Raw genomic sequence first — 26,806 nt, 5'->3', positions numbered from 1 at the left:
CTATACTTCTCTTTCCAATTTTAATATGGGGATTTCTGTAATAACTACAGCTATCATCAAATTGTTTTTAATAAGAAAAGTTAATTAAAATTGAATACATTCATTATAATAAAAATTCAGCTAGTAAAGGAACAATATTGTCTCATTCAACACTGAATTCATTGTCTTTTTTTTTTTTAATCTCTGGAAACAGTTGATGCTTAACAAATATTTGATGATTGAATGAATAGATGTATGGGATCAGGAATTAGAAAAGTAGTGTTAGGGAAAACACATTTGGAGGGCCACCAAGATGCCTTGTTTATATTTTATTTATCATAACAATTAGTGATAATAATGTGATAAGAATTTATAAGAACTGCTCTACTAGCCATAGTTCTGATAGCCTTCAGTTCAGTTCAGTCGCTCAGTCGTGTTCAACTCTTTTGCGACCCCATGGACTGCAGTACTCCAGGCTTCCCTGTCCGTCACCAACTCCCGAAGCTTACTCAAACTCATGTCCACTGAGTCAGTGATGCCATAAAACCATCTCATCCTCTGTCGTCCCCTTTTCCTCCTGCCTTCAATCTTTCCCAGCATCAGAGTCTTTTCTAAGAAGTTAGTTCTTTGCATCAGGTAGCCAAAGTATTGTAGTTTCAGCTTCAGCATTAGTCCTTGCAATGACTATTCAGGACTGATTTCCTTTAGGATTGACTGGGTGGATCTCCTTGCCATCCAAGGGACTCTCAATAGTCTTCTCCAACACTACAGTTCAAAGCATCAATTCTTCGGTGCTCAGCTTTCCTTGTAGTCCAACTCTCACATCCATACATGACTACTGGAAAAACCATAGCTTTGACTAGACGGACTTTTGTTGGCAAAGTAATGTCTCTGCTTTTTAATATGCTGTCTATGTTGGTCATAGCTTTTTTTTCCAAGGAGCAAGCGTCTTTTAATTTCATGGCTGCAGTCTCCATCTGCAGTGATCAAATGAGATATCTGAAAGGGTGGCCTTCCAGGTGTCTCCTAATAAGCTTGAGTGTAGCAGCAACTTACATGATCTCCTGAACCAAGGCCATTATTTATGTTGATAATATCTTATAGATCTGAGGATGCAACAGCAGGATATAATGGCTTCTACTGTGGTTTGGAAACATTGTTTCAGCTTTGCAGGGAGACTAATGGCAACTAGCCTCAATCTCACACACTAGCAAAGTGATGCTCGAAATCCTCCAAGCCAGACTTCAAAAGTATGTGAACCGAGAACTTTCAGATGTTCAAGCTGGATTTAGAAAAGGCAGAGGAACCAGAGATCAAATTGCCAACAGCCATTGCATCATAGAAAAGGCAAGAGAGTTTCAGAAAAACATCTGCTTCTGCTTTGTTGAGTACGCCAAAGCCTTTGACTGTGTGGATCACAAGAAATTGTGCAAAATTCTGAAAGAGACAGGAATACCAGACCACATTACCTGCCTCCTGAGAAATCTGTATTTAGGTCAAGAAGCAATAGTTAGAACCAGACATGGAACAACGGACTGGTTCCAAATTAGGAAAGGAATACATCAAGGCTGTATATTGTCACCCTGAGTATTTAATTTGTATGCAGAGTACATCATGCGAAATGCAGGGCTGGATGAAGCACAAACTGGAATCAAGATTTCTGGGAGAAATATCAGTGACCTAAAATACACAGATGATACCACCCTTAAGGGAGAATGTGAAAAAGAACTAAAGAGCCTCTTGATGAAAGTGAAAGGGGAGAGTGAAAAAGCTGGCTTAAAACTCAACATTCAGAAAACTAAGATCATGGCATCTGGTCCCATCACTTCATGGCAAACAGATGGGGAAACAATGGAAACAGTGAGAGATTATTTTCTTGGGCTCTAAAATCACTGCAGATGGTAACTGCAGCCATGAAATTAATAGACACTTGTTTCTTGGAAGAAGAGCTATGATAAATCTAGATAGCATATTTAAAAGCAGAGACATTCTTTACTGACAAAGGTCCGTCTAGTCAAAGCTACGGCTTTTCTAGTAGTCATGTATGAATGTGAGAGTTGGACTATAAAGAAAACTGAGCACCGAAGAATTGATGCTTTTGAACTGTGGTGTTGGAGAAGATTCTCAGAGTCCCTTGGACTGCAAGGACATGCAACCAGTCAATCCTAAAGGAAAATCAGTCCTGAATATTCATTGCAAGGACTGATGCTGAAACTGAAACTCCGATACTTTGGCCACCTGATGCAAAGAACTGACTTCTTTGAAAAGACCCTGATCCTGGGAAAGATTGAAGGCAGGAGGAGAAGGAGATGACAGAGGATGAGATGGTTGGATGGCATCACCGACTTGATGGACATGAGCTTGAGCAAGCTCCGGGAGGTGGTGATGGACAGGGAGGCCTGGCGTGCTGCAGTCCGTGGGGTCGCAAAGAGTCAGACACTGACTGAGTGACTGACCTGAACTGAACAGCAGTTAAATCAGTGTGGCCAAATCAGAGAGCAGGAAACAGGATACATCACTTCTGGAATAGTACATCATTCCTCAACAGATAGAGACATCTGACTTGGAGCGATATGGCCAAAAAGTCTGCCTAAGGATTTCCAAATAGTTACTTAGGGCTGGTCTTTAGTAGCTACCTCTGACTCTTCTCCCATGAAATATATACTAGTTCTCTGTGCTGGAAACTGCAGAACAATGACCTTCTGAAGTCTTCTCTAAAAACTGGACTTATTCTTTTAGAGCAGTTTAAGATTACAGCAAAATTGAGGGAAAGGTACAGAGATTTATCACATAACCCCCACCCCTGACATGTACATAGCCTCCTTCTTTATAAATATCAACCATGCTCTAATTGCACCTACAGCCTTTTAAGATGATGGCAGTCCCACATTTCTTGTCTTTTCTTGTTTTCTTGTGTCTTTCTTTCACTGCTCCTAGTATATCTAGCCTACTATTACAGAAGGCACCATATAATGTGAGTTTGAATATTCAATTCATCTGTAAGATTTAAAAAATGATACAGTGAAACAGAAGAAATGTTGAGCATAGGTAGTAAGTAAGCTAATAGCTTATGAAGTACAGATGGAATTCACAGACTGTAGTAAGTGTAGGTATGTGGGACTTGCCTGGTGGTATTGTGGTTAAGAATCCTCGCTTCCACTGCAGGGCACATAGTTCAATCCCTGGTCAGGAGCTAAGATCTTGCATGCATGCCAAAAAATTATAGATATGTATAAGTCAATAGTTAAAGGCAGAATTCAGAATATGTGCTAAATGTTACATAGTAATCAAGTTAGTAACCTATCTATAAAATGTGCCAAGATAAATAGCCTAAATGACATATATGATAGAAGAGACAAGTTTTATTTAACAGAGAGGCAGACTAAGTCATGACCTTGCCAATTCAGGGCTGATTGCTGTGTCATCCCTAAACTGCCCACCTACTGATAACATCCAATATGGTCCCATTTTGGCCCAAAGAGCTATGCCCAAGAAATACAAATAAAACCTGGAGCTCTTCACGAAGTTAATTCACAAGCTATAGCTTTGACCAGGCACAACTGCCTCTGTGTCTCTCCCATTATTCCTTGGTACCTTCTATCTGGGCCCCTGGCTCAAATCCCAACTCTGGTTTCCATTGCACACCATCATGGGGAAGGCTGATATGGGCAGAAAGAGCAAGATTTGGACAGTGTGACTGTGGCACTCATACCCTATCTTAAGTATGTTGACTTTGCTGCTTTCTTTCCCCTTGCTTATCACTGTATGTTTAATTTTTTTTTTTTTTTTTAGTAAACTGTGAATAGAGCATTTTAATTTGGACTGTGAACCCTCTGGGTTAGCTTGCTTGGTAATGTGTTCAGCAGCTACCCTTACATCAAGATAATTTTCCACTTGGCAGTACTCTTCACTTTGAACTTCAGTGATCCTCTCTCACAGTCTGAGATGTTAAGTAAATGCATCTGATCATCACTATCTGGCTGAAGGACTAATAACAAGCTGTGAAAGAAGTGTTAAATTATGGTGATTCTATGGCGATCATAGGCACTTTGTCCACAATGAAGGAATTAAGAGGATCAGTCTCTCACCTCTGGAATGGGTCCTTCATAAGCAAACCCAGGAAAACTGAGCAAATCCCAGTTTACCTGGGAAGAAGTGTAGGAGGGTGTCTGTGTCAGCTCTGTCCTGTTTACATTCTCTTCTTGCTCAAAGCTGCAGTCAGAGGTACTTAGTGGCTCTAACAGTGACCTTTAAATAGTTTTGCTTATATATTCCCATGAACATTTTTAAGTTGACACTTAAATTTCCCATTATAAGCTTAAATAGTTGGAAAAGATGTAATTTTTGGTGTACTCTGAATGCTGACATTTTAAAATAAAACTATTACATTAGTCTTTTAAACATATCCAATGAAAGTTCCATATGGTTTTTAAGAAGCATTTTATGAACATTTTCAAACACAAAAGGAAAAATAATAAACTCCCATGTATTCTTTATCCAATATAAACAGCCATTAACATCTGCCATTCTTATCTATACTCTTTCACTTTTCTTCCTACAGTATTTTAGAGCAAACCTGAATAATACTTTATTTAAAAACAGTTTGGTTTGTATCTCTAACAGATATTTATTATAACAATACTTTTTATCCATATCCAATAAAATAATTAACCTTAATACCAATAATATCCAGTTTGTGTTCAGATATCACCAGTTGTCTCAAAAATGTCCATCTTATTAAAGTTGGTTTGTTCAAATCAGGATCTAAACAAGGTTTATGCATTGCATTTGGTTGATACAATTCTTAAGTCTCTTTTCTTTTGTAATATTTTTTCCCTTCTCTTATTCTCTGTGCTATATCATTTAACATGTTTCTCTACCCTCTCCTATTTCTCACAAACTAGAAGGTAGATCTAAAAACTTGATTACATTCAGTGTTTGTAGCCTGAATGAATGCTTTATAGATTTTCCTGTATTTATAATCTCACTGAACTCACGTAAGGAGAAACAATTTCTGGTTGTTTTACTTTAATGACATATTAATATGTTTCAGTGGCATAGGTGATATCAGTCAGATTCATTTATTATAAATTTCCCATCACTCTTTATCTAATAATGACAAGCATTAGCTGGAGCCACTATTTATTATGGTTTGCAATATGATGATTTGCTAATTCTTTTATTCCATCTACATGTATTAACTATGAAAAAGAATTTTCTGTCATCATATATTTGGTTATCCAGAATTATAGCCTATTTTAGGAAACCCCATGTATTGCAGCCTGCCAGGTTCTTCTGTCCATGGAATTCTCCAGGCAAGAATACTGGAGTAGGTAGCTGCTATTCCCTTCTTCAGGGGATCTTCCCGACCTAGGGATCGAATCTGGGTCTCCTGCATTGCAGGCAGATTCTTTACCATATGAGCCACCAGGGAATCCCTTTAGGAAACCAGGAACAGTATATTTATTATTTTTCAGAATAATAAATTGGTGCCCTAGCAAGCAACAAAGGTGAATGATGAAGCAATAAGGTTATAAAACTTTATTTTAGTATTATTAGGTAATCATGGATTTTTATACATTTAATGTTTCAATCTTTTACTTGATTGAAGTAAAAGCCACATGGCATGTGGGATCCGAGCTCTCCAAACCAGAGACTGAACCTGTGCCCCCTGCAGTGGAAACCTGCAGTCTTAACCACCGGACCACCAGGGAAGTCCTGATCATTTCCTTTTGTTTTTGTTCAGTGTTCAGAGTGCCCCCTCTTTGCCCTCTGGAGTTCCCTTCAGGTTAGTTCCCATGTCCTTTTGGCATGCCCCACTTGGCTTTGATGGCTTCCTTGTTTTCAGGCATGACAGGATGTCACATGTTCATGGCCTGAATGCTACTGGGATTTTAAAACAGTAAAAATATTAAGAAGCTCTTCTTCAACAGCTGAAAATGTTATGTCTTTCTTATTTCTCCTTAATGTTATTCCACTCAATTCCTTTTTTTTAATTGAAGTATAGTTAATCTACAATCCTGTGTTAATTTTAGGTATATAGCAAAATTGTTTGGTTTTACATATATATGTGTATGTCTATACATTTTAGGAAAGCATATATATGGAGGCCAAAGATCTGGAAATTGGTTTGCTTGAAACTATCCACACTTGCATGCCCGTTGGAAAGTCTCCATGTACTGTCAGTAATTGGTACTCAGTGCAGCAGCAGCAGCAGCCCTGACTATCAAGCCTCTCCTCTTTAACAGCTGACACTTGGTACCTACTGTGTGCCAAGCACATCGACTGTATGAAGTGGCTACTATTCTTAACCCCACTTTATAGATAATGGAACTGATGCACAGAGAGGTTATATGGCTTGTCCAAAGTGTCACATCCGGTAAATGGGCAACAGGAAGGTAAACCCAGACACTATGGCTCCAGTGCCCAGGCTCATAACCACTGTGATTTTCAGGGCTTTAAAACAAAGAAAAGAAAAACAGTGGAAGAGCAGATCTAGGCATATGAGAGGAGAACTTCTGTTCATGTAAAATTGTTAATGGATGCAAAGAAAAATAATGTTTTTTTCAGTGTATCAGTGAATAAACTCTTCATGTGTTAATAAAACATAAAGTAGTGCCTTTTTCTGTACTCTGCTAAAATACCATAGTACTTCATGTCAGTAAAATTAAAATTAACGCATTTTTATTTCTTTAATTTCTAATTAACAATTTGTTCTCATTTAATTAGTAATGTGCTATAATGTTATCTGAAAACCTCTTATAGTCTGCCTATTCTACTTAACCAGTTAAAACATTCTGCTTTTAGTGAGGATGACACTGTTTTTACAGTGATATTACAGAAAAATATTGCATTTAATAATGGTAATGATTTCACACTTACTTAACTCATTCCACCTAAAAGCATCCAGAAAGTGTTTCACATGAAAAAAAGAAACTATAAACATCACTAAAATGACTACCTCTTTTGGTGAAGATTGAATTGTAATATTCCCATTTACTGCAGAAAACTATTACTATATTTTAAAAGGTATTATTGAATAGTTCAGTGCAATTTTTTATTTTTTTTAGTAATTGGATTATGTAATAAACGACTGAACTGAACTGAACTGAAGAAACACACCAGAATACGCAGGAGATTTTGTTCTGCAAAGCGATTTACTTTCTAATCATAAGAATCTCTCTCATTTTTTCTTTCATCTGTTTTTGCTTCATTCTCAGTGGTGGAAGTTTACATTGTTCTTAAAACTAGCAAGCCTAGAAAACAGAGCACTAAACTCTGACTTAGCAACCCGTGTGTCTGGGGAAGCTACTTGATTGTCTAACTTTGGACACACTCACTTCCAGGAAAGCATGGCCACATAATTCCCAACAGAATCAAGAGGAAGGTAGCTTCCAAGAAATGAAAGAGAAAAGGCAAAAAAAGCATTGTGGTGTACTTTTCAGTAACATATTCCTCATGTTGTTTGTGTAATTAGCGATATTTTCAATTCAGTTCAGTTCAGTCCCTCAGTCGTGTCCAACTCTTTGCAACCTGATGAACCACAGCATGCCAGACCCCCTGTCCATCAACAACTCCCGGAGTTTACCCAACCTCATGTCCATTGTAGACAAGGAAATGGCAAGCCACTCCAGTACTCTTGCCTAGAGAATTCCGTGGACAGAGGAGCTTGATGGGCTGCTGTCCATGGGGTTGCACAGAGTTGGACATGACTGAAGCAACTTTGCATGCATGCATGCATTGGAGAAGGAAATGGCAACCCACTCCAGTATTCTTGGCTGGAGAATCCCAGGGACAGAGGAGCCTGGTGGGCTGCTGTCTGTGGGGTCGCACAGAGTCGGACACGACTGCAGTGACTTAGCAGGAGCAGCAGCAGCAGCAGCATGTCCATGAGTCGGTGATGCCATCCATCTCATCCTCTGTCGCCCCCTTCTCCTCCTGCCCTCAATCTTTCCCAGAATCAGGGTCTTTTCCAGAGAGTCAGCTCTTCGCATCAGGTGGCCAAAGTATCAGAGTTTCAGTTTCAGCATCAGTCCTTGCAAAGAATATTCAGGACTTATTTCCTTTAGGATAGACTCATTGGCTCTCCTTGCAGTCCAAGGGACTCTCAAAAGTCTTCTCCAACACCACAGTTCAAAAGCATCAATTCTTTGGCGCTTGGCTTTCTTTATAGTCCAACTCTCACATCCATACATGACTACTGGAAAAACCATAGCCTTGACTAGACAGACCTTTGTTGGCAAAGTAATGTCTCTGCTTTTTAATATGCTGTCTAGGTTGGTCATAACTTTCCTTCCAAGGAGTAAGCGTCTTTTAATTTCATGGCTGCAGTCACCATCTTCAGTGATTTTGGAGCCCCCTAAAAATAAAGTCAGCCACTGTTTCCCCATCCATTTGCCGTGAAGTGATGGGACTAGATGCCATGATCTTAGTTTTCTGAATGTTGAGCCTTAAGCCAGCTTTTTCACTCTCCTCTTTCACCTTCATCAAGAGGCTCTTTATTTCCTCATCACTTTCTGCCATAACGGTGGTGTCATCTGCATATCTGAGGTTATTGATATTTCTCCCGGCAATCTTGATTCCAGCTTGTGCTTCTTTCAGCCCAGAATTTCTCACGATGTACTCTGCAATATAGGTTAAATAAGCAGGGTGACAATATACAGCCTTGACGTACTCCTTTTCCTATTTGGAATCAGTCTGTTGTTCCATGTCCAGTTCTAACTGTTGCTTCCTGACCTGCATACAGGTTTCTCAAGAGGCAGGTCAAATGGTCTGGTATTCCCATCTCTTTCAGAATTTTCCACAGTTTATTGTGATCCACACAGTCAAAGGCTTTGGCATAGTCAATAAGGCAGAAATAGATGTGAACTCTCTTGCTTTTTCGATGATGTTGGCAATTTGATCTCTGGTTCCTTTAGCGATGTTTTAGCAAATAGCAAAATTAAAATACTTTGCAAAAAATTATCATTTTTTCTTAAATTGTATTGCACTTATCAAAGACTTAGATTCTTGTTTTTGTCTTCCTTTAGGCTCTCATCTCTGCTCATTTCTAATGATATTTCACATTTAGCAATCACTACATAATGGGAAGTAAATTGTGATTAATGCCCAGCCTCAATTGATAATCCAGGAGGATTTTACATTTTAAATTAAATAACATTCTTCCTCAGTTTGAGCTGAAAATGGCAGAAGACCACAAAGCGGTACTTTCTCAGTCTCCTTTATCACCCTTGACTAAAGTCACAGACATATCACAGCAAAGCAATCCAGAAGACACCTTCAATGGGGATACCATTCAGTCAACTTACAAATATATTTCAAATGGCTTACCAAGGTAAGAAGCAGCAACTTAAACTTTTTTATTACTTATTATTATTATTTTAGCAGCTTAATTCTGATGGGGATAAAAGTGGTTTAAAAGGTTAGCTCTTTTATGTAAATTCTCAGTATTTAGTAAAGTCTGTATCAATAAAGATTTGGAGATGTGATGGGCTGCCAAGGTTGTTGCCTAGGTTAGAACCCCTCCGTTTGGTTTTTGTTTTCTTCTATTTTATGGGAATAAAAAAGATAGATGATGCAATAAACATAAATTATTCCTAGAGCCTGACTTGGACAGGTAGGATAGTGATGATAACAGTAATGGCAAGGCGGGCAGTATTTGCTATTTGCCAGTCACCATGCTCAGAGAAGGAAATGGCAACCCATTCCAGTACTCTTGCCTGGAGAATCCCAGGGACAGGGGAACCTGGTGGGCTGCCATCTATGGGGTCGCACAGAGTCGGACATGACTGAAGCGACTCAGCAGCAGCAGCAGTCACCAGGCTAAGTGCTTAACCTGTATTATATTTATTTAGTTATCAAAACAACGTTGAGAGGAATGTAAGGCAGACAGTATTTTAGTCATCTCCATTTCACATATGAGGAAATGAAGACCGAGAGAGGTTAATTAATATCACACAGCTGGTAGGTAAAGAAAGTGTGTTAGTTGCTCAGTCCTGTCTGATTCTTTGTAACCCATGGACTTGTTGCCTGCCAGGCTCCTCTGTTCATGGGATTCTCCAGGCAGGAATACTGGAGTGGGTTGCCATTTCCTTCTCCAGGGGATCTTCCTTACCCAGGGATTGGACCCAGGTCTCCCTCATTGCAGGCAGATTCTTTACAGTCTGAGCCATCAGGGTAAGTAGAGAAGGTAAAGTTTGAACCCAGATAGTTCTAACTCCACAGATAAAGCTCTTAACTACTTTACTCTACCACACTTCTCAGAAATATAAAGCAGAGGAGACAGAGATATTTTTCCTGTGTTTTTTTCTCGATTAGAAAGTAAAAGAACAGAGACTTTCCTGGTAGTCCAGAGGCTAAGACTCCATGCTCCCAGTGCTGGGGGCTTGAGTTCAATCCCTGGTTGGGGAAGTAGATCCCACTTGCTGCAACTTAGAAAATAAAAGGTCCCACCATAAATAAGACCTGGTGCAGCCAAATAAATAAATATTAGAAAAAAGAAAGTGAAAGAACAAAAAAGTACCTGTCAGGTATTGATAAACTGTTGTCTGGCTAAATGTGATGCCATAGTTTTTATGTTTAAAAGGAAATATAGATTATAAAAATATTGAAGAAAGTATTCTTAAATTAGGGATTGTGTTAATCTCCTTAGATATGATATCTCCTATTTATATCTTTGAAGAGTTTGTTTTTTTTTATCTGTCACTAAGTTTTTAGGCGAAAGTGAAATATAGATTTTCAGCTAACCTTTGTTTTGCCTTATTCCTCTAAGCTATGAGTGCATGTTCGCAATGTATGAGATCACTGACACAGTGTGCCAGCTACATGGCTAGATAATGTTTCGGAAATCACTACCCAGTGGTTATACTGTAGAAACATAGGTTTCTCCTGATAGTGTTCCTCCTAATAAGACAATGGAAAAAAATTTCTAAATAGGATTTTTAAGTAATCCTTTATACAACTGCCAATGCTGATGTATGTTTGCACATTTTAAAATTGCCTTTAGAATTTATTTTTACCAAGTTTCCTTTGCAAAATAGTAATAGGTTTACTTTTTATTCTGTCTTTTGTGATATCTTTTATACAGCTTGTAATTTTATTTATTCAGTTTCTTTCTATTCTTTGTCTGAGTCTCTAACTTTTGTTTTATTTGCCATTTTTCTTTTAATATGCCAGTCTTTGTTTTTCATATTACACTTTTCCTACCACATTTTTTTTTTACAGTTTGTTTCATTGTACTTCTATTTCTTTGTCTGGATCCTAACTTCTTTTCTGTCACCATTGTCTGTTACCATCAACTTTGAATATGATATACCTAGAAAATGAAGTAACCCTCTTCTTGACAATTGAATAGAAAGTCAAAGACAATGCCCAGAGACCTTTTACTTTTATGAAAAAGAAAATTCTGAGTTTCAACCTGAAAGGTCAAGTTCATAAAGGCTAATGGTAATCTAAACTCCATTGGCATTAATATGATTATCAGAGAGAGGCAATTTTCTCTATGAGTAAAGATGTTTCCCCCTGATTGAGGTTAAAACATCTCTTGTCTCATCCTTTTTTCCCTTGCCACCTTTATTCCACCATATTTTGATCCTTTATGAGAAATAATTATTATAATCAATTTGTTGTTCCTTTACTTACATAATGGAGACTGTACTTTTCTTCACTATTTAACACATTGTACGTTTTTACAAAACCTGCCCACATTAAATCCATTCATTGTAACCATGCAGTGATGAATCACATTATTCTCATGTTATTATCTGTGGTATTAATTTACTTTTTATTACATTTACCTTATCCTTCTTTTCCCTCTTTTTTGTGTTCTTACAATGGTTTGCCTCTGTCACTCTATGTTATATTTATTTGTAACAAAGGAAATACTGCTGTGCCAGGAGCCTTCCCCCCAAAAAGAAAACTAATCATCAGTAGTGTGAATTCAATATATGTGCCCAAGAAGGACTGATCCTCCCATTTTATGACTTGCCACCAAAAGGTGAGATGACTGGAGAAGTCTAGCTTCATTCTTGTGGTTACTTCAAGGAAAGCAAATGATAGGGAACTTTTCCTACCCAGCTGTAGTCTGATGCATTCCCAGGTGACCTGGTACAGGGTATCAACCTTTGAAGCATAAAGCAGAATCAATTATTTATTGGTAGGTATCTAGGGGCAGTTCTGCTGTATTTGTGGAAGGTGTCTCTGAATGCTAAAAGTGGATGATTTCCAAATTAAAATTTCATTTTTAAGAAGATTTTTTTTTTATGTAGACCATTTTAAGTCTTCATTGAATTAGTTTATGGTATTGCTTCTGTTTTATGTTTTGGCTGTGAGCCTTGTGGGATCTTAACTCCCCAACCAAGGATTTAACCTGCACCTCCTGCATTGGAAAGTGAAGTCTTAAAAACTGGACTGCCAGGCAAGTCCCAAAATTGTATATCACAAAACTAACAGAATGGTCTGGACAGTTATTATCTCTATCTATCCCACATATATTTTAATCATGTTTTCTGGGGACAGCAAGGCACCAACAAGGCAACACCTCCACTGTTTTCAACCTCCATTGCCCAACAAATCACACTTTTCCTAATTCAAAACTTTTGTCAGATTTTTCCTTAAAGTCTTTAAAAAATAAAACTCTGCAGATCCAAACATTAATATATTGGTGGTGGTGGTTTAGTCGCTAATTTGTGTCTGACTCTTGAGACCCCATAGACTGTAGCCTACCAGGCTCTTCTGTCCATGGGATTCTCCTGGCAAGAATACTGGAGTGGGTTGCCATTTCCTTCTCCAGGGGATCTTCCCAACCTCAGAATCGAACCCAGGTCTCCTGCATTGCAGGCAGATTCTTTACTGACTGAGCTATACTTTAAAAATGTTAAAAGACTATATCATTTCTTTCTAAAAATTTGCATTTCCCCTGGAAAATCCTTATATTTCTATAATCTCCCCAATTTTAGATTTAAGATGTACTTTATTCCTTTGTACTTCTGCACAAGCAGAAGTAATATTCATTTTTTTCCTTTGAGTGGGATAATTTATGCCCTGATCCTGTATTCAGATGAGTCCTTTACAAATTGTATAAATTGTTTTTCGTTTTTACATTTCCTTCTACAAAAGCAAGAAAGTTCAATTTAAGAAACATTGAATATCTCCTTTAGGGTATACGTGTAATTTGAACATAATACATTAGTTATTATTCAGTAATTGAGCTACAAATAAAAATTGGGCTTATCATGTTATAAAATAATTGAAAATTGCTCTGCAATCAAGGAATCTTTACCAATATTTCTAGGTCAAACTAGAATTACATTTTCTTCTGGTATTCAAAATTAAATTTTGGGGAAATTACTCACATTTATTATTGCTACTTCTATTATTCACTTTCCATGATGTTTAAATTACATTTTACCTAGTAATTGTAGAAATGTGTTTATGTCTTTAGAGGTTATTTGTTTCTTCAACTGGGGGAAAGGTAGAACGACAAGTAATGAAATCTTCGTGCTTTGTGTACTCCAGATTTTGTACAAGATTCCATGCACCAAACATATGTGGGGTTATTTCTTTTATCTGTTGCATCCAGTATTTTAAGTTGGTGATTTCTTATTAAATGTACTTAAGGTCATTTTCCTTTATGTTTACATTTTCTTATTTGTATTTATTCCAATTAGAGAGTTTAATTATGGTTAAAATGGTAATAGGATAAAGACAAGTTTTACAAATGACAATATTAAAAAAAAAACCATAACTCTTCAGGAAGGTTTAAATGCCATAGGAATATAAAGCGAGAAATATATGCTTGTCAAATATACAGTATAAATAAATAATTTAGATGAAAATGGTTGACTACATTTAACAAAGAGACTACCAAATAATGAGGGGCTAAAGAGTGGTTGTTAGATTTGATGTACTTCATTGTACATTGTAAGTAATTGCTATCCATAAAAATTCTATGGCTTCTGTATAAGAAAAAGAGACATTTTGACAGGCAACACTGGTATGAAGCGACAGCAAGCACAAATCCTTGGCAACTGTCATTATGCTGCTGTTGAATTCACATCCAAACTGTGTGATAACTTAGACCTGCATGCTTGTTATTGAGCCATGATCTGTCAAAGTAGCCACACTTCCTACTTATGAATAGAATTATTAGCCACATGCAGATTTCTCCCATAGAAATCTCAACTCACCAAGGATGCTTTGTTTTTCAAATCAGGGGAAAACCTCTACGTCATTTTATGCTTATGCTGAAATTTCTGGTGAAGTGTTCTTGATAAAATAAAAGTCACATTTTAAAGAAAATACCATATTAGTTTATATTTTAGCCCATCATAAAACATTCAAAAGAGTCAAGATTTTGAATAAAGCTAAAAGTGAAGCAAATGTGATTAGAAAGTTCATTGTATAAGTTAGGCTGCTATTAGCAGAGTAATGGGAAATTCGGCCGAAAGTGACTTTAAAACTGGACAGGCGCTGTCTCGTGTAACAGGAATTTCAGAGACAGGGCAATTCTAGGGTTTGCTCAGTGCTTCAGCAGGAGCATCAAAGAACCTGACCCTTTATATCTTTCCCTGCATCATCCTTACAATATTGGCTAGATCCTTGGGTTTGAATCCTCTTACTGGGAAGGCTCATCATATGCTCACTAGAATCCACTAGACAATTTCTGACTAAAGAGGATAGGTATTTGATTATTTAAATCTCTTTTTTATTAGTGCAAAAACCTTTCTCCAGAACGCTGCTCCTCATTTCTCACTGGTCAGTATTGGATCACAGGCTGCTTAAGTAACCCATCATGCAAGGGAAATGGCATTCCCATCACTGGTGTCAGACCACTGAATATTTACCCACTGCAGATATCAGGGGATGCCTTCCATGAACATATAAAGAGGGTGACTGTTCAAACATAACTGAGGCTTTTCATCTAAGGAAAAATGGAGAAAGGACCCTTAGATAATCAGTGTTACATGACATAGTTTTGACTTTTGGCTTTATTATATATGAGTTTGAGTGAACTCTGGGAGTTAGTGATGGACAGGGAGGCCTGGCGTGCTGTGATCCATGGGGTCACAAAGAGTCGGACACGACTAGGAGACTGAACTGAATTTTTAAATTGTATATGTTTCTTATCAATGGAATTTTTGTGATACATTTTTTCATGATGTCATAATTATCAAATAATTCTTACATATCAATCATTAGCTGAGTTCCAGTGGCAGTAAAGAGATAAAACAAGGTTCTTACCCTTGCAGAATGGGATATGAAATCATCTGAAATCACATAATAAATCACAAAGTAAAGATATCAATATGCAAAAAGTATATCAGTTCTTGCACAGGACCTGGCAGAATGATTTGAAATAAGGAATGACTAGGATCTATTGGAGAAGGAAATGGCAACCCACTCCAGTGTTCTTGCCTGGAGAATCCCAGGGACGGGGGAGCCTGGTGGGCTGCCGTCTCTGGGGTCGCACAGAGTCAGACACGACTGAAGTGACTTAGCAGCAGCAGCAGCAGGATCTATTGGGGTTAATCCCTCACATATGTCCTATCAGCTTGTACAGATTTGTTGAGATTTTTCTCTATATCCCTGACCCCTGAACTACTTCATCTTAATAACCAAGACTTTTCCTTCACAGTACTAATCACAGTTATTGTAAATTTATATGCATGACTATGTGTATGACATTTCTCTTTTTCACTAGACAATTATTGTTATTATGGAAGGGGTTTTAGAAAATGTAAAAACTGAGTTCAATTAATATTTATTAAGTACTTACTGATTGAGGGACTTCCCTGGTGGTCCAGTGGCTAAGACTCCACGCTCCCAATTCAGGGGGCATAGAAGTCTTAAGAAAAAGCTCCTTGAAATATGTGTATATGTGAATGACCTACAGATATAATGAAAGATTCACAGTAGAGACATATCATAGACTTAGGACAAGATAATAATCCTGACATAGAAAGTTCAAAAATAAGATCTGGTTATAAAATGAGCCTATGTTCTAGAATGTGGTAGGAAGCCTCTACAGTAAATTAAGACAAAAATAAGGTTTTTTTTTTAATAAAGGCTATTTTTTCTTTTTGGGGGGGATAAAGGTTATTTTTTCATTTCCTAAAACAACTAGTTTAAAAATCCACATGGAATTCCTAGTGGGAATTTTCTAGTTGGGAAAAAAGAAAGTCTAAGAAAACTGTGATACAATTTATCAAATTTTATAAAAGATAGCTAACAAGTGTAGATCTTATCAAAATGTGTATCTTAAAAGAAATAATAAGATGTCGATCTTCATAGAAATTATAATAAAATATGTATATGATAATTCATAAGAATCACAGAGAGCAAAGGATGCAAAGCCTCAAACTCACACAGGCAGAATTTTGAAGTTAAGTTCTCTACATAAAACCAGGAGCCGTGAAAGGTAGATGCACCTATCCAAGAAAAATGGAATTAAAGATTATTGATGACCAGCCTGTAGAAGCAGCAGTAAGTGGATATGATACATTCTAAGGTTCTGGCATTGTCTGGAGGATAATATGTGCTCAGCCACTCAGTCATGTCCAGCTCTTTGTGGTCCCATGGACTCTAGCCTCTAGTTACTCTAGTAATTTAAATTGTGGGATACATTTTAGTGAGTACTTTTTCAATCAAACTTGATAGTGTCCCTGCTCTTCTCACTCAGTACAGGCCATGTAAATCCCTGCCAATTATGTTTTCCTCTTTTGGGAGGCACCTGATACCCATCTTACTCTAACCTCCTACGTACCTTATTATCCTGCTGTTCTAGTTCCGGGGCCACTTATGGGTCCCTTCTCATCCACAGGTTTTCCAATAGCTTATGAAGTTGCCCAGCTTGAGAGTTCTACCCAACAGGGGTAGTAATGAAATTAAACTTTTGGGGGAATTGAATGTATCATACAGAGTCTGCAGAAAGTCGTGTGGTATAGAAATGAGACATATAGAGGATATTAGCAGAAGTCATGAGGGAGGAGGAGGAGGATAGAGATAGGTTAGGCCATAAGAGGGGCTTCCCAGATGGTGCTAGTGATAAAGAACCTGCCTGCCAATGCAGGAGACATAAGAGATGCTGGTTCAATCCCTGAATCAGGAAGATCCCCTGGAGGAGGGCATGGCAACTCACTCCAGTATTCTTGCCCGGAAAATCTTATGGACAGAGGAACCTGGTGGGCTACAGTCCATACGGTCACACAGAGTCAGACACAACTACGCACACATTAAGCTCATAAGATGAGCAATAAGATGTAGACAGAGGAAGCAGACACAGAAGGAGAGATGAGGTTCCTGAGTCAAAAAACAGTCTAGAGCTGGTCTTAAGTCACTAGTATTTCCTGGAGGGCAGTAAATGGTCTTCTGATTCTCTTTGTGCTCTACTGGAGTGGTTTTATCTCCTTAACTTTTTTGTATCCTGCTTTAAGTTCTGTCACCCAAAACCCAAATGCTTATTTGTTCCTTGCAAGCTGAATGATCCTAAACCCCACATTTCCAGCATTAATTTAGCAAACCCTGTGTGTGAGTTTAATTCCCATGTGGGATAAGTTAGCCTTGCCAAGTTGTGTGATCATCCTCACACACACTAGGAAACACATAGTTGTTTTAAGAAAGAAGTGTTCCATAGTGTTTAAGAACTAGTGCAAACCTGTCATCAATGTTGATAAAATTAAGCTGAAGACTAAAGACTGTGAAGAAAGCTGATCGCCGAAGAATTGATGCTTTTGAACTGTGGTGCTGGAGAAGACTCTTGAGAGTCCCTTGGACTGAAAGGAGATCCAACCAGTCCATTCTAAAGGAGATCAATCCTGGGTGTTCATTGGAAGGACTGATGCTGAGGCTGAAGCTCCAATACTTTGGCCACCTCATGCAACGAGTTGACTCACTGGAAAAGACTCTGATGCTGGGAAGGATTGGGGTTGGGAGGAGATGGGGACGACAGAGAATGAGATGGCTGGATGGCATCACCGACTCTGTGGACATGAGTTTGAGTGAACTCCGGGAGTTGGTGATGGACAGGGAGGCCTGGCGTGCTGTGATTCATGGGGTCGCAAAGAGTCGGACACGACTGAGCCACTGAACTGACTGACTGAAAGACAGTGGACCATAGTGACTTTTTAACATGAAAAACTACCTTCCTCCTCCTTTCATATATAAATTACTAGAGAAAAGTAAATGATAGATACGTATATGGTAGAACCATAAAAATTCTTTTTACCATTTACCAAGTAACTCATCTGGAGAAGGAAATGGCAATCCACTCCAGTATTCTTGCTTGGAGAATCCCATGGACAGAGGAGCCTGGCAGGCTACAATCCAGAGGGCTGCAAGAGTCATACATGACTTGGCAACTAAACCATCACCAAGAAACTTATATACTTTATCGTCCTAAACCTACCAGAATCATGTAGATTTAGGAGGAGTAGGGATGAATAGTTTCCCAAAAGGATACAAATGCTGTTACCAGAACGGGGGGAATATATGTGCATGCATGCTCAGTTACTTCAGTCATGTCCGACTCGTTGCTACCCCATGGACTGTAGCCCACCAGATTCCTCTGTCCATGGATTCTCCAGGCAAGAACACTGGAGTGGGTTGCCATTTCCTCCTCCAGGGTATTTTCCTGACCCAGGGATTGAACACAAGTCTCCTGAGTCTCCTGAATTGCAGGCAAATTCTTTACACACAGTAGACAAAAATAGTAGATGACCTGTAAATTACTCAGTTGAACAAAGCAATATATACCTGACAAAATATTACATTCCAGTAAAATTTGTATAGCTCATATAGCAGTCTGAAAAATAGTTGCAAAACAGTGTTAAGTAAAAAAGGTGAAGTATTATATTAAAAATTTGATGTGGTTGAAGCTTTGGAATATGAAAAAAATAACAACCCTTTGCACTGTGGTGGTAGGATAATGGGTTATTACATAAGATCACTAGTATATTTGTAAAAATATTTGACAGTAAACAGAAAGCTTTCATTAAAAAAGAAAGACACCTCATTCTTCATTTAAGTAGGGAACCCCTTTTTTTCCTTACGTGGGAATTTGCTTTCCAAGTAACTGTGTATGGACACTGAGAACTGTATTTGAGACCTGCAGATCTTTCCTCCTGGCCATTCACTGCTCTTCCCCCAGGATGAAGAGCTGGGTGACTATTTGCACTCTGTTGCTGCAGAAACATGGCCTCTGTGACATGACTGCTGTCTCATGCCCCCACTCTTCACTGCCATCAATATCTGAGTGGCTCAGGTAGTCTACAGGGTAGTCCCACCTCTGCCAGAGCTAAAGTCCGGTGATCCATTCAGGATGCTGTTCGCCACGGTTATAAACCTGGGTGGATCCTCAGGGTGTAGAGAAGGCCATTCTCCCCAGTGCTATGCTCAGTCCAGGGCAGATTGGGATAGAAACATGTGATGAAAACAATAGAGATAATAATAAAATACAACTGCTCAGATCCCAGTGTTTGCGCTCCATGGACCCACTGTATCAACTCTCACCCACATGCTTATCCTCTGGCACATGACTACCTTTCATTCCTTTAGAGGAATGGGCTTCCCAGGTGGCTCTGTGGTAAAGAACCCGCCTGCCAATGCAGGAGATATGGGTTTGACCCTTGGGTCGGGACGATTCCCTGGAGTAGGAAGTGGCAACCCACTCAAATATTCTTGCTGGGAAAATTCCATGGACAGGGAAGCCTGGCAGGCTACAGTCCATGGAGTCACAAAGAGTCAGACACAACTGAGCAACTGAGCATGCAGTCAACTATTTTACAAATTTGTGGACATAAAGAAGACAGGCCAGAAGAAATAACTGTGGCTATAATAAAATTTGTGGATGAGAAGAATTCAGAGGAGGAGCTGTTCATGCTAAGCTTTCCACACTAAGCATACATTATTTTGTAATTGTGTGGATGGGGAGGTTATATTATGTATAAGGACTATTGAGGAACTAGCAAATTGGAAAGAATGTGGTTTGTATAAAATTACCTCAATTACAGTAACACATGAAAGCCAACATCCTCTATGCCTGATCCTCTATCTACACAGCTCAATATTCTCAAATATATTTGTTTCATTTTATCATACTAGCAACTCTATATTTTCCATCTTTCAGACTTGGTATTCACATAGATTTGCATGTCATCCCAGGTCAGGGATGCTCTGTTCAAGTATTTAGTTCAGCTAAATACTTGATGAACTACAAATATTTGGCCCTATATAAAACTCAAATGTAATGCTAGAGACTATATTTCAAGATTGCCTTTGTTTGCCGAGATGGTAAACAAAATGCAGTTAAAAGTATGGGAAGAACTTGGTAAGGAGTGAGTATAATATGTTGACCACCGCCCCCTCTCCATCCCAGATCTAAACTGTATTTCAGAATTACAGCAACTTGGAAATAAGTTGATGAGCTGTAGTCATTCAAAAATTGTGCATTAAAAACATAAAGCAATAGCATATATGATCTGATTTAGCCAGCTGAAATAAGTGCAATATCAATTAAATTTATTTAAAAAGTAAGCTAAATTGGTCAAAAATGAAACCTAAATTAAGAAACCACAAGAGAGTAGGTTAAGTACTTTCTAATCTGTTGCTGTCTCTGATACAATAGTCGACGGTGCTGTGAATGAAGGTGGGTTGTGTCTGGTCTAAATATTGGGGCCTGTGATCTAAGAAAAAGGGGAAAGATGTTCAGTTCTGTCATCCTGATGACCTGAAGCCTTAAAGAATGTGGTCACAACAGGTTCACCCAAGGGAATGTTGGTGCCTGCTCTAAGAAGATCTTTCAGAGGGAAGACATAGCTATATTTTTATGTCTTCCACAAAAGTAAATTCTAAACTTCTAAATCATAAAATCTGAGTGAATCAGCAGTAAGCTAGTTTAATTCTCTTTACTCCTAATTGTTAAAGAGAAGTCTCTAAAGCTTAAATACCAGGTAGGGTAACTGACTGTCCCAATCTGACTAGGGGAGTTTTCAAAATGTGTGGCTAAAATGCCTAAGCGAGGGCAGTCCTGAGCAAACCAGGATGAGTTAGTCACCGAAGCCCAAGTCTGCTGTAAAGTCTTTACTAACTTTACTCCAACCCACAAAAGTTTACCTTCAAGGAATGCTTTCTGCACTTTAAGTTAATATACACCCAGAGTTCTAAGCAGTTTGTTTAACATGTATTCTCTCTTTATTAGGGATAGTTTGCAAGTTCTATTGAGAGTAGGAGCCACATCTCTTTAATTTTTATAATTTCTTAATATTCAGCAGAGTGCTAGTGTTTAATGAATGAATGTAAGAATTTTAAAATGTTACTCAACACTGATTCAAGCATTACACGCTTTTTCTTCTTTAGTTGAAATAATTCAGTTTAGTGTTTATGAATGTGTGTTTTATTTTAGGACATCTCAAGTTCAAGTTCTTTCCTAGATTATGTGAGCTACAACTACAGATTATGTGAGCATGGGCAAGTTAATTAGCCTTTCTGAGACACAACTTTTTAAATCTGTAAAGTGGGGATAAAAATGTGACTCACTTCCCAGGGATATAGTAAAGGTTAAGCAAAATACTGGCTAAGCGTGTAGTGTTTTGTCTCGCACTTAGCACACAACTAGTTATTATGTGTTAGTTGTTAACAAGTGATTACACATCAATTCACTGTATTCTTTCTTGCATTGTTTCTTTCAGGGAGTTTATGTCATCCCAGGCAAAAGCAGTTATTAAAACTACAGAAGATTATTTGCAGCCTCAGTTTGGCCCCAACAGACTTTTGCATTCAGCGGCAGTATCAGAAGGGTCAGGACTTCGAGATTGCTCCACACATCAAACAGCATCAGATCACAGCCATGATGAAATATCAGACCCAGATAGCTACAAATCAAACAGTAAAAACAATTCTTGTTTTATATCAGCATCCAAGAGAAACAGACCTGTCAGTGCTCCAGTGGGTCAACTGAGGTAATCAAAGTGGTTCTCTGTTCTTTTTATCTGACTGTTGAAACCTTTTTCTTTGAGCAGAATTTATAATGATTTAGTTGACTATTTCAAACATTAAAATGTAACACGTCTCTAGGGGTTTTGTTTCTGCTTTTGTTTTCTTTTTTCTTTGAAAGCACCTGAGTAGAATGTTGCTAATTATATTTGTGGGAAAAAATGAGATACACATGAGCCTGGAGAATATTAAACTCTGAAAGGAATAGTTGAAGCAGAATCAGGCTAAGACCATGAATGTCTTGGTTTACCAGATATTTGCTTAAAAATAGAAATGCATACTTTTGATGTTTAAACAGTATTTGAAATAAATCAAATTGAAATGAACTTATTCAGCATTTTGTGTATACATTTTCACATCAAGATTCTTATAATCTGTTAACCTAAGAAGAAAATGTTGATAAAAATAAAAATCAAACTAAGATATTTATATTCACATTATTTTCATATATTCAAATGGGTGGATATACTGTGGTTTTAATTTACCTCACATTTTTACTTTAAAATGTTTACTATGCAAATGTGGCATTAGGAATTAACAGGAAAAGTTAGAGAACTCAGGTAAAAGTCGAACATGTTAATCATTTACCATGTACTTTTGCTGAGAAAAAAATAAGGATTGAAACTAGTTTTGACTGAAAGCAAACTTAGAAATCTTCTCTTACTGCCCCCAAGCAATTTGAAATGAAAGCAATAAAAGTAACTTCAGAATAAAAACTTGAGTATGATGTATTTGAATTTCAAATCTTTTAAAAAGAAATCAAAGAACTTTAATAAACATGAAAGTTAAGGAAAATTCTTACCTGTTTTCTATTTCATGATGTCAAGATCATATTGGTATTTTCTGCTTTCTATTAGAATATAGCGTATATAATTTTTAAAAGCGAATGTTGTGATGTTTTGTAAATAAAATGATTTATTCTGAGATACATGGTTTACATGAACAGTTTTGGCAAACATGTATTAAATTTTAAAAATATTTAAGTATATATAGACAATCATTCTATAAAAAAATTTTTTTTGAGGAATACTTAGGAACAATCACTAGTGCTTATATGTGTTGAAAATATCCAGGATAATATTTACATAAAAATTTTTACTAATTAACATGCACCAATTATTGTGTGTTTTTTTTTTTCTTTAGAGTTACAGAGTTCTCTTCAAAATTTAAGTGGGACCAGAATTGGCATAGACTGTCTCAAAGACACAAACTTCAACGCAGACTGATAAGAGTAACAGCTTACAAAAATGGATCTAGAACAGTCTTTGCCAAAGTTACTGTACCAACCATCACCTTGGTAACTAGTATCCAAAAGTTTTCAGTGCTTTATTTCTTCCCTTATTCTCTTTATATATAGAAAGTGAGAAAGATGACATTTGTTGTTTAAAATTTTCTTTGTAGTTATCTGAATCTCTAGGTAGCTTATATGTATATACATAGGTTTCACAGGCATTCCATTCATTTTTTATCAGTATATAAGTAGTATATCTAATTAAACAAATACAATGACTGTATCTTATAGCCCTATTAGAATAATGGAACATTCAAGGACTAGAATTTGAGAATCAGATATTCTCAGTGTTGCGATTAACCTATTTGTATATTTTCAACTGCTACAAAATATATTTTGGCAGGTGGCTCAGGGAGTTTCTGTTTTGATCACTGCACCTTTTTGCTTAGTGGAAATGTGTTACTTTCCTTGTCCTAAGTCGCTTTCCCTTACCTCTTGTTTTCTATTAGTTGCTGGAGGAGTGCACAGAAAAGCTGAATCTGAACATGGCCGCACGACGAGTGTTCTTGGCAGACGGCACTGAAGCCCTCGAACCTGAAGACATACCCCGTGAAGCAGACGTTTATGTTTCAACAGGAGAGCCCTTTTTAGATCCATTCAAAAAAATTAAAGGTAAAAATGAAAAAAAAAACTTGTATTTCCACACACAGTAAATTGCTTAAGGGGCGCAATTAAAAAATGATTTTCATCCTGTCTTTTTTGCATGGTTTAACAAAACTAATGTTTACGCATTTACAGCTCAGTAAGAGGATAATGTGCTTAATGAAAGAAAAATCCACTGACAGCCACGTTTATTGCCCTTCATTAGCATTGGTGCTTAATTTAATATAGATCTGAATAGACATTAGGGAGCCTGCAGGAGGTTAAATGGTGAAAATATAATAAATTAAATCAGAGATTATTGAATTTACTGTTTAGTTTCTGTGACACTCAACAGACATAATTCATTAGACTTATTCTCTCAGAAAATAGCTCAAAGTTTCAAGTATCATTTATTCATTTATACTCTTGATCTTTTTTTCAGATGGAATTAACATAATTTTGAAAATGTGAACAGTAATGAACATAATTCGTATATACATGTGATTTTCCTAACAAAATTTTTATAAGATAAATGCCACAGCATGTCTTTTATATACTTTATGTATATATGTAACATATATGTTTTATAATAATATAAATTATATATTTATAATGTGATATGTATAGACATACTTTTGTAGCAAAGGTCTCTTTGTAGAAAAAGAAAGTCCATTGTTTTCTAACATTTCAGAAATGTGGAGATTTAAAAAAAAAAATAAAATTCTTTCTTTAGTGGGAAAGAGTATGCTTTAAGAGAAAAATAAAAATGCCACTATCCAGGTATGTTATACCCAGGGCCTGTTATCAAGTGCTATGTATGCTAATCACATTTAAATGACATAAGAACTTTGCCATACAAATTCAGTGTATCTAACTGCTGTGTTCCCCTCTGCTTTTTCTGTCTTATTAGAAGTATTTTTTTTTCTGCAATTGCTATAAAGCCAGTGAACCAAAGGCAAGTCTAGGCAATCATTGCATAAATAGAAGAAAAGTAATTCTGGAGTTCATTACAGAGGAAGTGATGAAAATTCTTCCTCTATTAATGTTGTTATATAAAATGATACTAGAATTTCTATCTCTTTAAGAATATTTGATCATCAAGAAATAATTTCTTGAATTCAATAAAAAGTTCAAGGTAATTTGGTCCTTGTAAAGAAACTTGTTGCTACAATACTCAGTAAAAATAAGCTATGCAGTAGTGTAGATCCAGATATTTTTCAAATTTTGTTTTTGCTTTAAAATATGGCTGCCTTTATTTTGTATTCATGAATCATCTCTTTGTATAGAAGCGTGAGTCTTTGTGGGTAAATGTTTCTGTGACTTTTATATTCGGATATATATATAATGAATACTTCCTTAAGATCCTTGGTTATTTTTATTAATAGGAAATACTTGCCTTTCTTATGATTATGTATTTCAGAAGAGATATATAAAAATTATTTATAGCTAAGCTTCTTAAAAGATCTGGACATGAATGCCTAAAATGACAATGTTACACACATGACAAAGCTTGGTGGATGATTTTTAAATGTACAAACTAATTTCCTCCTACTTTTTGTTTTCTCTTTTATCCTTTTAAAGCCAAGTCTAGAACAAAAAAACTTCTCTGCTTTGTCTGCCCATCTTTGGCTGTGTTTCACTGTGACATGCACTGCTGTTCTTTTGCACCAAAATGTTGGCACACACTCCTGAAAATTTCACACCATCTCTTGCTGGATCAGCAAGCTTAACCCACCAAAATCTGGTGTTGTGCAATGGTTTTTGACTGATAATCAATCTTTATGCTGCTCGACAGTTGTTGCTGGGACACGGAGTAGAGCAGGTGGCAGATGTGCCTTGTCTTTTGAGAAAAGAAATTGTAGGTGAGCTTGGACACAGACTAGCATATCACATGTCCATTAAAAAGATTTAAGTATAATGGGAAAAAAGCCACCCATGTAAGTTAAGTTCACAGATAAGCCTATAAGCCTAAAGCCTGATACTGGTTTCTTTCAGAACAAGAACATAAACACAAATAATTTATTTTATATATATATATATGTATGTAATTTATCATATATGTGTATATAACTTGAGAGGGGTGGGGGACATTTCATATATATATATATATATATATATATATATATCACCTACATATTCACATGTACGTTTTCAAATCAGGTTAAAATGAGCTCTCTTGCATGAATGCTATAGATTATCAATAATATGCCAACTTGTCATGAGTTTACCATAAAAATAGAACATGGATGAATATCTTTGAAAGTGGTGGATAAATTTAGAGTAAGGAGGCATTCTCAGAAGTTGGAAAATTCTACTTTCTAAAGGTAAATAAGGGGAAACACCTGGCAGAATTTGGTGTTACTGTTGCATCTTTGCAAATGAACATGAATATTTTATGTACAAAGAACAAACAAGCATTAGAGTAAGTAAATGGTCATCATTTTAATATACTGTTTTTCATTCATTCAGCAAACATCGATTCAAAGTCTACTATGTGCCAGTCCTAGGCCAGATCAGAGAAAGATAATAAAAAAGGGGACTTACAATCTGATTTTTTGTTGTCATTATTCCTTCATCTCTAATTAAAAAAAATTTTTTTACATCAAATCCTTTGGTCCTTCAAATGAAAATTTACTCTATTTCTGGCACAGGAAAGCCAAATAAACCTATGTATATTTTGGCAATTGTATTTCCATACTTCATTGTATTCTTATTCTTTGGGAAAGTAGTATAAGATAGTGAAAATTGCCTTAGAACTATTTCCAGATTTACTAAGGCAGAAAGAGACCTGCAGAACATCTCTGATTTTTTAAATACTTTACCACCCCTTTTGAGCATCGCTGTTGACAACCAGTGGCACTGGATTTAATAGAAAGCCAGAGAGCTATTCATCACATACCTCCAAACACAAAGCTTTCATACAGAGGTCAAGCCAGGGTCAAGACTAACATGAAACAATCCCTGTTG

General features: G+C 36.9%; 1 protein-coding gene across 1 annotated transcript in view; it reads left to right on the top strand.

The window, feature by feature from the left end:
- The first annotated feature begins 9,026 nt into the window (after positions 1 to 9,026).
- The window catches only part of LOC148775652 (doublecortin domain-containing protein 1-like), a 175,557-nt gene continuing 157,777 nt past the window's right edge, over positions 9,027 to 26,806 (top strand). Inside the window, exons 1-4 of the mRNA XM_088843396.1 lie at positions 9,027 to 9,313; positions 21,663 to 21,932; positions 23,110 to 23,263; positions 23,707 to 23,869. Coding sequence (XP_088699522.1) covers positions 9,162 to 9,313; positions 21,663 to 21,932; positions 23,110 to 23,263; positions 23,707 to 23,869 — 739 coding nt within the window. The 5' untranslated portion in view covers positions 9,027 to 9,161. The remainder of the gene's footprint in view (positions 9,314 to 21,662; positions 21,933 to 23,109; positions 23,264 to 23,706; positions 23,870 to 26,806) is intronic.

The sequence above is a fragment of the Moschus berezovskii genome, chromosome 14 (genome assembly GCF_049115385.1).
Source record: "Moschus berezovskii isolate FMDL1 chromosome 14, NW_MosBer_1.0, whole genome shotgun sequence".
Lineage (NCBI taxonomy): Eukaryota > Metazoa > Chordata > Mammalia > Artiodactyla > Moschidae > Moschus > Moschus berezovskii.
This window is presented reverse-complemented; position numbering and strand designations above follow the sequence as displayed.